Here is a 14,836-nt window from a genome sequence, read left to right as displayed (position 1 = left end):
TTAGAATATGAAAACACTTATAAATTATTATTGAAAATGTTCTTTGTTCCAAGAAATCAATAGAAAAGGAAAAAAATGAAAATAGAGAGACATTGTGTAATCAAATTATCAGTTTTCTCAAACATCTAAACCAAAATTTAATTAAAAAAAAATAGTTTCTTCATATATTTTTTTTTATCATGCGTCGTGTGGTTGTAGGTTGTATACCATTCATTTATATAATAATAATAATAATAATAATAAATGAAATGAAAATTCAACAAAAATGCAATTTGTTTTCCTCTTTATATAGAATGGAAATTGCAAACCATACACATATGACCAATACATTTTGTGTGGCTTATCGATATAAAAAATATGAGTGGAACATATCATTTATGTTGGTGCATTTAAAATGTATTTTCTGGGTACAGTCATGATTTGTTCTTGCAATGCAAGTGAATATTAAGATGTTCGTTGTAGTCATTAATTAATTAGAGACCCAATTCATTCATCCTTTATGAAACTAACAATTGTCATAGTTTGAATTAAATTGTATATATTAATCTGCCTAGATCTTGATATTACTAAAAAAAAATCAGGTTCTGGAAAGATGTATGCACATTTTTTTTTTTACTAGTGATCATATCAAACGGTTCATTCTATCGTGACACTTCATCATATCAGAGGGTTTGGATTTTTTTTTTTTTAATTTTAGTGGAATTTTTTTGAAAAATTTGTCATTTGTCAACTCTCGACAGAAATCCTGCGTGCACCTCTGACATATATGATACATGTATCGGAAGCATCTTAAATTATAGTTAGCAGTTTTATTCATAGAAACGGTTAATCAATTGTATATATTTTCTTGCATGAAAAACTGAAATTATTTATTAACTTGCATCAATTTTTATTATTTCCTTTAAACTTTTTTAATTTCATGTATATATTTTAATACAAATATTATTATTAAAGTAATGAAGCAATGAAGTTGTTATTTTCTTTATCAATTTTCAACAGGAAGCTGGTCTCAAGTAATAGGAAAGTCCATAAAATTTATTAACTAATGATATTGGGCCTAAAAGGCCCATAAAGAGTAATTATTCATAGCCCACTGTTTGTTCCTGCTTGGACGATTTTTTTTTTAATTAGTTGTTTATTGGCAATTAATATATAGCTAAGAATTCATAAAAAAAAATTGATGATGATTTTCACTAATTTCATTTCCATATAACCGTTGGTTTCCGTGCAGTTAAATTAAACCAATCGCAAAATCTTTTTTTTCCCATTTCAGCATTTAGCTAGTAATACGAAAATGTGAAAAAGAAGAAGGCAAAATATTAATTTTATTTAACAAACATAGTCCCCTACACTTAAGTACACAGAACAAGTGTCACTATACGAGTAGGAGGTCACACGCAGCACTAGATCACCTTTATTCAATCTAAAAACATATATAACACAGCCATTATTCACCAAGTCATCCTCTCAACACAATCAAATATATATTCATGGAATCCTGCACAAACAAAAGCATAACATATCAAAATATATATATATATATATATATATTAATCAAATCATTGTACCAAGGATTACAAGGATATATATTGAACAGTATAACGGATTTAATTAATAACTTACGAGTTGCATCGGTTGAGGTCAATGGTGAAAGACAACCCGACGCCGCACTTGCCAGGCAACTGGTTTATAAGATCGTATCGTAAGCCCTTAACCCGGGCAGCGTTAGATTTCATGCAGTTACAAGCAAAGCGCCTGTTGGCAGTGTTGTTGGCCAAGCCATTCAGTTTCTTGATCCCACCGCAGCACTGCAGTGTTGCTCCTCCCTTCCCTGTCAGGTAGCCCGTGCACGGTGCAATGCTCGAAGTAACATCCCGACATGTAAGTGCCCGGCATGGCTCGAGCATAGTGCACGACATGACGAGCATTACAACAAGGCTCACAACTAGACCTTTCATGGCTGGTTAATTAACTATGTGTATATGTTTTTTGGAGTGTTTAGAGGGAGCTTCTGTGGGGATGTGATGCAAATGTAGAGAGATTTTGGAGGGGGTTTTATAGATAGAGAGAAGTCAGAGTGCATTCATGGGAGTTAGAAAGGGGTTAGGAAAGGGGGTGAAATAGCTGATGGTTTTGGAAATTTGTTTGTGTACCGAGTTGAGTGAGGTGGCTGTGAGATGGAGATGCCACGAGGGTTTGAGAGAGGTAATAAAATGACACGCATTTTGGGCTTAAATTTGGGTCAACCTGTTTTGAAATGGCACGGGCACGGCGGATGCAGAGGGGAGAAACCGCTAGCTGCAACTGGATTCGGGATCACGTCAAATTTGGTCTGATAAACATTAAAATTCGTGCAAACTTAATTAGCAAAAATTTCAAAATTATCTGTGCAAACTCTGACTGAATGAATTTGATACCATGTCCATCTTACCGTCCTCCAATCCCAAATAACCTTAAAACTTCCCTCATATTTGATATTATTTTTCAATTATATATTAAAATTTAAAACTTAATTGAATCTTATTTCAACATTGATTATTTATGTTATTCAAACTAAATGTAAATATTCATCTCCCATTTTTAATTTAATTTGCTTGATATTTTCAAGTACACACGCCATGCTTGTTTCAAATGAGCAAAGCCATAGAGACGGGCCAGCCTTTCTCTGTTGGGCCGAATACACAAAGCAATGGCCCAATTTGATGATCGAAGTCTCATATAATTGAATATCATTGCTATTGTTGTTATTATCATTGTTATGGAAGTATGTGAATTTAGTTAGTTTGGATGCTATATAATTAGTTAAATTCTTAAGTTTTTGAAATATTGTGATGCACAAAACAAGCTTTAGAATATAGTGGAGTAAAAGTTTCAATAGTAAATTGTGTATAATTATATTAAACATGCCCATATATGATTTTAATTTCTATAAATTTTAAATTGATGCTTAAAATATATGGTTTAGAAATGAAACAAAAATAATAAGGTGAACAATTGAACCGGAGCAGCTATGGATGGGCTTAGTGGGAAGGTAGCAAGCCGAGCTATGCATGATATTCTAAACCCAATAACCCGGGCCTAATATAATGGATCATCAACCAATCCTTACCTAGCCCGATCCATTATCATCCCAGCAAATTATGAATCCGTATCCTCTCCGATGTTGCAGAGGATGGTATTCGGGCCACAATAGGGCAGTATTTTTGGGCTTTGAGATTCGTGCCAAGTTAATAAAAACGGTTCAGATCTAGTAATTGTAAAAGATTCTCTTATCGGGTACTGGAGAGGATGTGAATTCGCAAATTATAGCAGGCAAAAAGTTACGCACTGTAGACGGATTCAGAATTTCGACAAAGAAAAATGCTTCGAAAATTAAAATGGCAACAAATTATAAATTTTCGACAGTAATATAAAAAAATAAAAAATAAATTTATGATTAATTCCAGAAACTGACTATTTCCACATGTGATATGAACAAATCATGGGAACTGCAAGCATTAATTCTTGCGCAAATATTTCTAATCCTCTTAAAAGCTGGAGCAACCGTCCTTTCTCTGCTTAGAGTACTTTGGACGATAGCCCACGTCAACACCCCAGATTAACCAAATCAGAACTCTACTACTCACCTTCAGATCCTCTCCAACTAAACAAAAGATTCAACACATTTACCGCCGTTGATTTTCCACATGATTTATGTTAGTATCATTGAATATCCTCTTTACTACGAAAAGTGTTGGATGGGATCTTATTAGGAGACCATCTCTTGGGTTCTTGACGACTCAGTTGAGATTCAGCCTTTTACAGCGTAGGTTTCTTAGGCTCTAGGATAGGCCGTAGCATCTCTGGTCTCTCTGCTACGTGACTCATTATTACCATATCACCTCTTTTTTTTACATCTCAGAAAATTTTACCAATTACCTCACACTTCTGTAGTTCCCTATGCAACCCATAAATACACCATTTGTACGGACCTGGAAGAAACTGAAAAAGCATCTCGCAGTTTTTCTTGTGCAAGCAATACCCCTACAAAGCTTCTATTTTTCATTCTAGAGATGCTTTGAGAATCGTGATATACGAACACAAGTCCAAGTTTCTCTTTTCATGTATAAACCTACTAAATAGGTCTCAACAAAAGTAAATTCTTCTTCTCGAATTATTTCAAAAATATGTATCGGAATGAAAATCCACGTGAGGAGTCAGTCGTGGCGTCACCATCGAAGTCAATGCCTTTTCTTTGATTCGTAATTCTCGAGACAGAGAGAGGGGTACAGCCCCGGGAAGTGGGTCCCACAACTACAAGTACACCACGTTTGAAACCACTAGTAGTAATCAGCCACGTCATCGTAAGAATAGAGTAAATTTTACCATACTAGACTGTATCGTAGTCGTAGAGCGTAGTACCAGTACCATCGTTGCCAGTGGATCGGCAGGCTTAGGCTAATAGGGTGTGTTGAAATCTGCACGTAGGCGAGAACTGTAGCAGCCGCCTACTTTAACAAATAACAGGCACCTCCTTAATTTCAATGTGCAATTAATGAGGCACAATTAGTGGGCTAATGATCAATTATTTAGTTGATTAATTGCGCACTGTAAGGGGGCAAGCGATAGGTGGCCTCACGAGTCACGGGTTTGTCTTAATCCGGGTGTTCGAGGTGAACGTGTCAACAAAACTTTCCTGTTTAAGTCTGGGACAAAATCATTTTCTGGAGGACGAAGCGATACGTGGCCTGTTTGGTCCTTACCAAGTTACGGCTGCTCATTCACTGGAACTTGGGTCCCATTGTCAGTTGCTCATTATAAATGGTTTCTGCTTAATAATTTTTTTGTTATTTAATTCTCGGCAACGTGGAAGTTCCTAACACAAGAGTTAAGTAACGAATCAAAGAACGACAGTATGTGGATCCTATTGTAAAGCTAAAGAAATCGAACGGCTGTTATTTCGTCCTGTCTAGAAAGTTGACATGTGTCACCGTCTTAGTGGGTCTAATCATGAGCCTTCGCAAATATTTGATGTTAGATCCACCGTCCAATTAGAATCCGTCGGACCAATCCGATCCGAGATGGAAGCTCTTGGTGAGAATGAATATTGCAATCAAACTCTATCTTCTTTTTTTTAAATCATTGACAGCAACTGTCAAGTATAATTTTCATTAAATAAAACTTAAAATACATTCATCGTTCTACATCTCAAACATCATCTAAACTACATCAATATTTAAAAACATCCACATCTAAATATCAAAATCTAACAACACAAACAACTAAAACAACAAAATAAACAAATCATGTCCTTTAGTGGTAGAAACCGATGACCTTCAGTATTAATTGGCTAGCGACCAGAGAAAATGAAACATTTTTTTTTTTCATTTTTCTTCTTTTTTTTCTGTTTGGGTGCGAGCGGAGAAGGCAAGGTGTCGCGGTATTAGTTTGCAATCAAACTCTCGGAGGTTGCTTTTTCCACAAGGTCTCTTATTTTTACCTTTACTTGGCTATGAATTTACCAAATCGTTTCACAAGGAGTTAAAAATAAACATTAAAAAAGACTCTGCCAACAGGAGACGTAAAATGGCAAGAATGAATATATAGTCCATCACGATAATTAACTGTGAATTTAAATTTCTTTGATGGTTAGCTTATAATTAAAACGCAAAATTACAAATCAATAATTGACAATTAATATTTCTACAACAAATAAGCATGGATTCAAACTCTTTCAGTATTTTTTTTTTTTAAAGTTAGCTAGCTATTTAACTCCGTATGTGTAACTTTTTGCACAGCCTATCTCAAGTTAGAAAAAAGATGAAGGGTTATGATAAGGCGTGGCCAGTCAGAGATAAAAAAAACAGTCTCTCTACAGAAAGAACTCAATCCGAATGATCACGGTTGAATTTATTTCTACTCAATCCCAATTTGTTTGAGACTAAAAGCTTAATTGTTGTTAGTTGTTGTTTGTAAAGTTAGGTAGCCATTTGTCAGCTTGGCAATATATTAATGAGCTACAAAAAAAAGGAAAAAGGAAAAAAAAGAAGAAACATATTCATTATATATATTTTTAATGAACCCAAAAGGCAGAAGCGCATTATTTAACAGGAGCAATTAGAATATTTGAAATGATATGATATAAATGGGTTCTTGGCTTTAATTTTTAGGTGAATCAATAAGTAGCAAGATTTGTTAGGCAAAGAAATGAAATGATATGATATTTTGATAAAGGGAAGGGGGGGGCATGGCAAGCAAAAGGGAATGCATGAAAAAGGCAGGCAAGTCGCATCAGTTGTTGCTCTCACCCTCCGGCAAAAAAGGCAAACACTAACGTGTCTCACTGCTGTGAACCCACAAAAAAGTTGACTCGGTCCGGTTTGCCATACATGTGATCAGTTCCCCTCCACATCTCCCCTCCTCCGCAATTCCTTCCCAATTCCAAACTTTGTTATTTTCATCAAATATGCAATAATAATCATTGTTCGCCTGTTCGGATATATAATTTGAAAATACTTATAATTCATATTCTTATAGAATGTCAGAAATTGCAGAGAAACAAATCGGATCGGCACAACTTGAGTCGCTCTAACCAGACTACGCCAAACTTAGTGAGCCAGACACGTGACTGCCCACATGGCAAACGGACCCAAACGTACTAATGGACCCATCAGTGACCCCACCGAACCGCAAAAAACACCTCTGAAGCAGTTAGGTTCTCTGCTACTTGTTTCTGTGCCAATTGCCAATGCCAAACATCAAAATTCAAAACAAATTAGTTTAAATTTACATAAGTCAACTGAGATTACGGACTTGGGCTCTCAGCCTCCAAGCGGACAAGTCCAGAATTGTCTATTGCAAATTGCAATTCTACAAATCTGGGATCTTCTGTGGCTTAATTCCCAATTTGTTGCTCGTAACGACTAACGACAGCACTACATTCAAATTTGCTCTTTCAAGATCTGTACCTAGAGAGTAAATTTGTACCATGCATATCAAGATTTGGATCACGTCCCGTGATCAAATTTATTTGAATGATCGGTTACGTCATTTTATTACATTTTTTTTTGGAGTTTATATTAGTTTATTCAAAATTTAAGATTCACTATTCAATTAAGATCTAATAAACCCAATAAGATGTGTATTGTCATGCTGTAACAAAATTAGTTCGCGTGTTGTTTCGTGATGTATCAATTCTTCAAAGAATGCATGTGTTACATAAATAATCACGGTACGTGATATGCAACCCCTACTTATACCGTGTAACCGTGATGTATCCGATAACGCTGTGACTTTTTATTCCCCTTGTTTTAACAATGTAAATGTCTGATTAGGACATATTTATGAAAAGTCTAGTCGTTGTTTCTAGTAAGCATTGAATCTGATTTTTCACATAAATTAGCGTGTGAAGACTGCCACTGTGCCAGAGATTAATGGATGTGCTTAAGCAAAGAAGGAAACTACTAATCAAAGTATCAACCGACAGAAGCCCCGCACGTCAAATCTTCCACAGAATTCAACAGCTGTTTATGTCTCCATTAATTTAATAACAAAGAGGATTAGGTGGAATTTGGAGAAAAGAGAGATTGCTTTGTTTTACTACTCAATTAGCGGCAATAATTTTTGCACCCGCTCGGAATTTGAGACATGACTTGTGGCAATCAGCAGCACCTGTGTATGAATAGTTTATTGAAGGATGTTTTCTAACTACTATATGCATAGAAAATGCTTCGTTTGAAAACAGAACATAACAATATTGTTTTTATTCAACTTGGCTTTTTGCAAAAATTTAGATTTTATATTTTTATATGCCGGCTGTTAGATTAACAAAAAGAAAATTGTGTAACAAGTGTGCAAATGTCAGTAGCAAACGCAGACAAACACAAATTACACCCATACTGGGAAGTATGATAGAGTATTTTAAAATTTAAACTCAACATCTGATTCCAAGAAATAGTCAAGCCCCTATACATTGTCTAACTCTAACTCTAATCCTTAGTTCTTAAGCTAGGAAACAAACGTGTACACTTTCCGTTGTCAAGTTCCACCCCAAGTCGGCGCCTTGTTTCCCGCAAATACATTCTTCCACGTGGCAATCTTTCATTGGTAAGGAATCACACATTGTCATCCTAATCAACAAAAAATTCGAATCCATGCATTCGGTTTGGTTCGGTTAATACGGGTCAGGACTTAAATAAACCTAGCTAGAAGAAGTCAAACCGGTTTGGTTTTTTGCGATCGTTGTTTGAATTCGACCGGTTCAGACCCGGTATGATAGGAGGCCGGTATGATCTCAGCAGCGCAAAATTTATCCCTTTGAAGAAACTATGTGCCTTCACATCCGCAGCGCCACGCCGGGAGCCAAGGCGAGTTTCCGGGTCTTTCCTCAGCAAACCCGCAATGAGGTCTCGGGCAGCCGACTCAGTGGGCCCAACCGGAGATGCGCCCGATGGAAAGGTGAGCGGCTGCTTCACAATGCTGCGCAAAGTAACCTCGTTTGTGGGCCCAACAAACGGTGTCCGGCCGTAGATCAGTTCATATAGAAATATACCATAAGCCCACCAGTCGACCGCACTGCCATGGGATCCACCCGCAGCGACCTCTGGCGCAACGTATTCATGGGTACCAACAAATGAGCATGACCGGGCAGTAACAGGTTCAGCCACAAACTGTCGACCGGGCCTGGTTCGACCTGAGTTGGATCTTCTCGGTCTGAACAGATGGTCAGGGAGACAAGACGGATCGGTTGTAGGGAAAGCATCGAAGGATGCAGGCTCGACGGCTTCGACAGTTGGTGATGACGTGGACTCCAATGACAGGTCGAAGTCTGAAAGCATAATGTGACCGTCAGATCGAATTAGAATATTCTCTGGCTTTAGATCTCTGTACACTATTCCAAGCATGTGGAGGTATTCTAACGCCAATAGAACCTCAGCTGCGTAGAACCTGAGATATAAAATACCCAAATAGTAAACCAAATTTTAGTTAAAAATTGGAAATATATATGATAGGTGCAATAATCGTAAATTTTGTAATGATTTTCCACAATTTTATCGATTAGAAATCGAAAGACCCATTTGAGGCAAATTGAAGCAACCTTTTTACTTCCCTACCGTTGCCATTATAAACTTCGAATTATGAACACTTCCATATAAATAAAAATTAGTAGAAAAAATATGCATAATGAACATTGTTAAATAATCGCAAAATTTTGAAACTTTGAAAGAAGTATTACCTCGCAGCAGTGACCGGGAAACGGAGACCAGGCTGGCGGTGCCGGAGCGAGTGCAAATCACCACCACTACAGAACTCCATGACGACACACGAGTAATGCGGTGCTGCATCAAAATCCGAGTAAAGGCTTGGCAGGAACGGATGATCAAGCAATTTCAAAATCCTCTTTTCTGTCGCTGCTCTCTCCAGTTTTTTCTTCTTCTCTAGTGCCATTTTGTCAACAACCTTCATGGCATAGTAACAATTTTTCTCCTCTCTTAGACGACACAAATACACCGTGCCAATGTCACCGCTGCCGATTTGCTTTATAAGCTTGAAGTCTTTCGGTCCGAGCGGTCCCGGTAAGTGGTGTATTATCAGGTCTAGCTCTTCGGCAGAGCGGTGAGGTTTTAAGGATGCTCTCTCTGGAGAGGTGGCGACCGGAGGTGGAGGAGGCGGCGGCGGCGTTGTGGCATCAAAAGAAAGGCGTGAGAGACTGGAGCAACGGTCACAACTGCCAGTGCTGCTACTAACAGAACTCTGGCTTGAATTAAGAGTTTCTGATCCGGTTTCCATGTCAGAGTCGGGAGAGAGATCTAACATTGTTGTGGGATTTTGTTGCTTTGTTTTGAGAGGTGGAAGAGATGATGTGAGAGAGGTATTATTCTCTGGCGAGGAATAGGGTGGAATAGTGGCGGGCATAGAAACCGGGAATATCTTTTGGCTGGTTGCTATAAAAGCTTGGCAGGAGAGATCTTGGAACAGTGAAACAAAACAGGGGGAGTGATTCTATTCTCGTTTCTCTGTCTTTGGAGAAGAGATATGATATGATATGTGCTTTTTAAATTAACAGAGAGAGAGAGAGAGAGAGAGAGGAGGTGAAGCCGTGAAGGGATGCAGCTTTTAATTACCTGTTGCTTTTTACAGTAAAAGAGAAGCAGGGTTTGATTTTGGATTAGAGAAGACGAGTCTGGGTTTTATAGTAAACGCCTAACATGACCAACGGGATAGTTTTTTTTTTTAGTTATTCTGATAACATTTGCATAAAGAACCTTTCTTTAATGTGGGTTTTGTATACGATTTGAAAATGGTGATTGAACAATCTTGATCGCATCTCGATGAAATGACCCCAGATGAGAATGTTTTGGAATTTAGTATAGCACGAATCTTGAAAAAATTAACGGCTCACTGTGTGCTGTAATTATTTGTATTGGAGAGGATGAAAACTATTCTAGTCCTGAGCTGAGAAATATATTGTCTGTTGCTAACTTGCTATGATTTTACAGAAATAAAAATGGCGTTATCATATGAGAAGTGCTAAATATAAAATGAATGATCCTAATTTGTGCACATTATCTCTAATTGTAGCATCAATTTTAACTTAATAATTGCAATGTGACCTCTTTATATATTATGATTAGAATCTAGGTTCTAAATAGCGCGCTATAGCGTTTTTAGATTATAAAAGCTATGACACTATCGGCGATATAGCGCGCTATTCTGCGCTATAGCGACTCTATTTGAGCATAGCGCTGTTTTTTTAGGCACTCCGCTATGACGCGATAAACGCTATTTAAACCTTTGATTAGAATGAAGTAGAATTTATGATATTTTCAATTGCCAGATTAAATCTCAAAGTTATTAATGATTATAAATATCATTGCTAATATAAAAAATCTGGTCATCATTTTTTAAGTTTCACAGCATGTGTTTGGATGGAACAAAAATAACACTAACGCACTATTCTTTATTTATTTTATATGAGTTAGCTCACTATTCTACTAACTCAATCAAAAATTGAATTATGTACCATTCTCAAAATTTAAAATTAGTTCTATCATTTGTTTATCCAATCGTAATTTTGTTTGGTGGAATAAGTAAGCATAAGCCCTGGCAAGAATTACAAAAGTTTACAAGGATTTAAATGAAATTTGGCTTCTGTCCCAGCTTTTATTGGTTCTCCAGGGGGCAGGGCTACGCTAAGGATCTAAGCACCTATTTTTGTAGAGAGCATGGTTGGCATTTGGCAACTAAACTGAAGCCCTGCCCCGCTAAGGATCTAAGCACCTATTTTTGTAGAGAGCATGGTTGGCATTTGGCAACTAAACTGAAGCTCCATGTAAGGGGAAGTAAACTCAGCCAAACCCAAACGGCTAGTCTGACACGTGCAAACTAGTCCACTGCACGTGACCTCTAAGAACCACTTTTTGTGGCATTATCCAGTGTTTTAAAATGCGGTTTTGTTCGTGCGGAAGGTCACTGCATACCGCATATGCAGTATGCGGATTTTAAAATAAAAATTCATGTATATATATATATATATATTCATATTCATATATTTGAATTTATTTTTCCATAATAACATAACTAACAATAATTTTTTGATTTTTTTAATATAAATTTTAATTAAAATACAATCAAATTATCAAAACCGCATGGAAAACTGCATGGCCGCATTTTTAATCCGCATGACCGCATATGCGGCTGCATGGAAAAACCGCATGAGAATTCTGAGCACGGCTGCCGACCGCATATGCGGCCCATGCGGCCGCATTTTAAAACATTGGCATTATCAAGTCCTCATTCACTCTGGCGACGTGTCAAAGCGTGTCCGGGAGCCGACCACGTAGCTAGGTTGTGCGATTTACAAAGAGAAATTAATGAATATTTACAAATTAGGAAAATGCGAATATGAAAGAGCTGCTCCTGCTCTGCATTAATTCAAAAATAAATTTTTTGAGTTAATGAATCTCAATTGTTTGATTTTAAACGGACCCAATACGGTTCATATAGAAAGCTCTTTAATATTAGTGTGAATTTAGTCTGCACGAATTTTAAAACAAATTGAATAATCAAGATTCATTAACTCAAAAGATTCCCTTTGAGTTAATGCAGAGGATACGAATTCCTGCCCTCGTGGGTGAAGGAGACGGATGCATGTTAATGTCCTTTATTGACCTCAGCTACCAAAAAGCAAAAAAAAAAAGAAAAAAAAAGAAGCAAAACATTTATCCAAGTGCCCAGTCCAAATATGTATAAAGGTCATCATTTGTTATCAAGTTGCAATTATATAGCATTTATTGTTTGGGTTGCCATACATGAAAATACTTCATCTTATTTTTAACAGGATATTTTTTAATTAAATGTTAGAAATTAATTTCAAGAAATTCACATCTACAGAAATGTAATATGGTTGGTCATATGATTGATTGTCTATAAAATCTCAAGTAATTTTTATTTTATATGATATTCTACATGTCATTGAATATAAATTGTTGTGAAAAGATACAATTTACATCAAGTCTATTAATTTTGAAGTGCGTGATATAAATATAATATAGATTATATTTCAAAGGTTGAAGTTTAAGGAGATATATTATTTTCTATATTGTTAAAATCGTCAAATTAATCAATTGCTGATGGGTCCGGAATCCGGATCCTAATCATTGGTTTTAAAGAACAAATATTTTTTTTAATAATAAATTTAGAGTATTCTTTATTACAGGAAATATCTCTCATCCTCCTACATCAGCACATTTAATGCATAATATTTTATTATAATCAATAAACTATTGAAAGATTTTTTTTTTCTGGATAAAACTAAAATTATTATATCACTCAAGTTAAATTTTAACAAATCATCTCATTAAAATAAGTAATAATACTGGCCTTAGTGAAATAATTTGGTTACAGTAAAAAAAGGTTAAGAATTCCTCCAAAATCAATTTGAGCAAATTAAGCCATCATTTGAAAAGGCAAACAACATAAAAAGCGTTGAAAAAATCACCATCTAATTAAAGCCTTGAACTATCCACTTCAAAATTTCCCCAAAAGAAAGGAGATAGGGATGGAACAATGCATTATGATTTATGCATGCATATATAGAAAAATCACAACGCTTTTCCTTCTCAGAGGAAGCACATCTTTATTGGAAGGCTTTTTTCTTATATGCCCTCTTAATATTGAAAATCTAGGACGTGCTCCAAAATGCTTTCTTCGTTAAGAAATAAACTTTTCACCTTCGAATCGGAATGGAAAGAAAGTAAATTGTTGCACTCGCCTTTCTTTCTTTTCTTTCAGTTCAGTTTTCCTACGCAAACAATTATAGACGCCTCTAGAGATGGAACAATGCATTTTTAATTGGACCACCGTATTGCTTCAAGATTAAAACATTGGTTTCGATTTTCATCAATTCTATTTGATTTACCAAATTTATGAACTTTTTTTGCGGTTATCAACAACTGCACGTTCAATTATTAAATTCAGATCATTTTTTACTTATGACATAAATCTAAAAAAAAAAGACCTCCTATGTCAATAGGCACCGAATTCGAATCGCTCAGCTGGAAATTAAGGTAAATTCATTGGACTGAGTGTGGTACCGTAGAGAATGATACGGGTACGCAAGGTAGAAAACAAAATTTCACAGTGAAATCTTGCAAAATCTGAAAAATGATATTAAAAATTGGTATTGGCTGCTGCCTGTTGTCTGTTGATATGGTGGGTCCATTTCGATAGGGTCATGATACTAAATTCATAATTCGTATAACTCGATTATAGGATTCATAATTTTGCAACTGCTTTGATTTTGAGTGATCATTTACTAATTTGTATGATCCCTATTGGCGTTAATTTAATACAGTACTTCGCGAAGTAAAGCGAGTGTTTTACTTTCCGTCTATATCTTTAATTTCAAAGTTCAAAACGTCTATACGAACCGTTCAAGTTGATTTTCATATTAAATTGTGTTCGGAGATCAAATTTTACAATTTTCAAAAAAATTTACTTTTTTTAGAATTTTTGAAAATCAATGTTTTTTCAGAAAGTTTTGGACCATCAAAAACAACAATTTCTAAAATTCGAAAAAAATAGTAAAAAATTTTCAAAAAATATAAAATTTGGTTTCCAAGCACAATCTAATATGAATATCAACTTGAACAGTTCGGATCGATATTTTGATCTTTAAAATCGAAAAATATAAGCGTGAAGTAAAATACTCGTTTTACTTTGCGGGGCACCGTAGTCCAACTATAGATAGATAGATAGATAGGGTTTATTAAGCAAGCCAAAATCTAGTGTTCCTCGTATGATTTTGTCGGATTGGATGGCTAGAATTTGAGTAGACAATAAAATGGTCATGTATTCACTTTGCTCCCCATTATTTTAGATTCCCATCCAACATTTTAAATATTTACAGTGTACATTTCTAAAAAAACAAATTCTTCCCTGGAGCTGAGTGGCGGTTAGCTAGTATTTAAATTCTAACGACGAGAGGAGAAGAGAAGAGAAGAGAAACGCGTAGGAAAGATTCGAAAATTAATTTATGATTGTAGATAATAATTATATATATAATGATGATATGATAAGTACCGAGCCGATCGAGTAAATAGTATGACGTGGGACAAGGTTAGAATTAAAAAGAAATTGTTAGCTGGAATAGTGCCGGGATAGCGAGAAGCAGAGAGACAGGTATGAGCTTATTCTGTCGTTAATCCAGGTACTATTACCTACTAAACTAATCCTTTGTCACTTCATAGCGGGTGGGGTTGCGTACCGGGCCGGGACATAGCCCGACCCACAACCATGTGCGGCGACAGGCGCCATGGACCATGGTAGCTGCTCTTTGTGGGTCCTACTTTCTGTT

The 14,836-nt window shown here is 36.0% G+C and overlaps 1 protein-coding gene and 1 pseudogene across 1 annotated transcript; both read right to left on the bottom strand.

Moving 5' to 3' along the window:
• Positions 1-1,329: 1,329 nt before the first annotated feature.
• LOC144572231 (non-specific lipid-transfer protein 1 pseudogene) lies at positions 1,330-1,958 on the bottom strand (annotated as a pseudogene).
• A 5,940-nt stretch (positions 1,959-7,898) lies between these two features.
• PID (Protein kinase superfamily protein) lies at positions 7,899-10,075 on the bottom strand. The gene is made up of 2 exons (XM_078322307.1): positions 9,215-10,075; positions 7,899-8,925 (listed from the first exon to the last, which is right to left on the bottom strand). Exons 1-2 carry the CDS (start codon positions 9,892-9,894, stop codon positions 8,184-8,186), a joined length of 1,422 nt encoding a protein of 473 aa, XP_078178433.1. The 5' UTR covers positions 9,895-10,075; the 3' UTR covers positions 7,899-8,183.
• Between the last annotated feature and the right edge of the window lie 4,761 nt (positions 10,076-14,836).

The sequence above is a fragment of the Carex rostrata genome, chromosome 20, assembly GCF_964058835.1.
Source record: "Carex rostrata chromosome 20, lpCarRost1.2, whole genome shotgun sequence".
Lineage (NCBI taxonomy): Eukaryota > Viridiplantae > Streptophyta > Magnoliopsida > Poales > Cyperaceae > Carex > Carex rostrata.
This window is presented reverse-complemented; position numbering and strand designations above follow the sequence as displayed.

What these genes read in the sequence shown, in the direction of transcription:
- PID (XM_078322307.1), bottom strand. Translation starts at nt 9,894, where the DNA reads ATGCCCGCCACTATTCCACCCTATTCCTCGCCAGAGAATAATACCTCT. An exon ending in TTCCCGGTCACTGCTGCGAG is followed by an intron (nt 8,926 to 9,214) that starts GTAATACTTCTT and finishes TTTATATCTCAG; the next exon opens with GTTCTACGCAGCTGAGGTTC.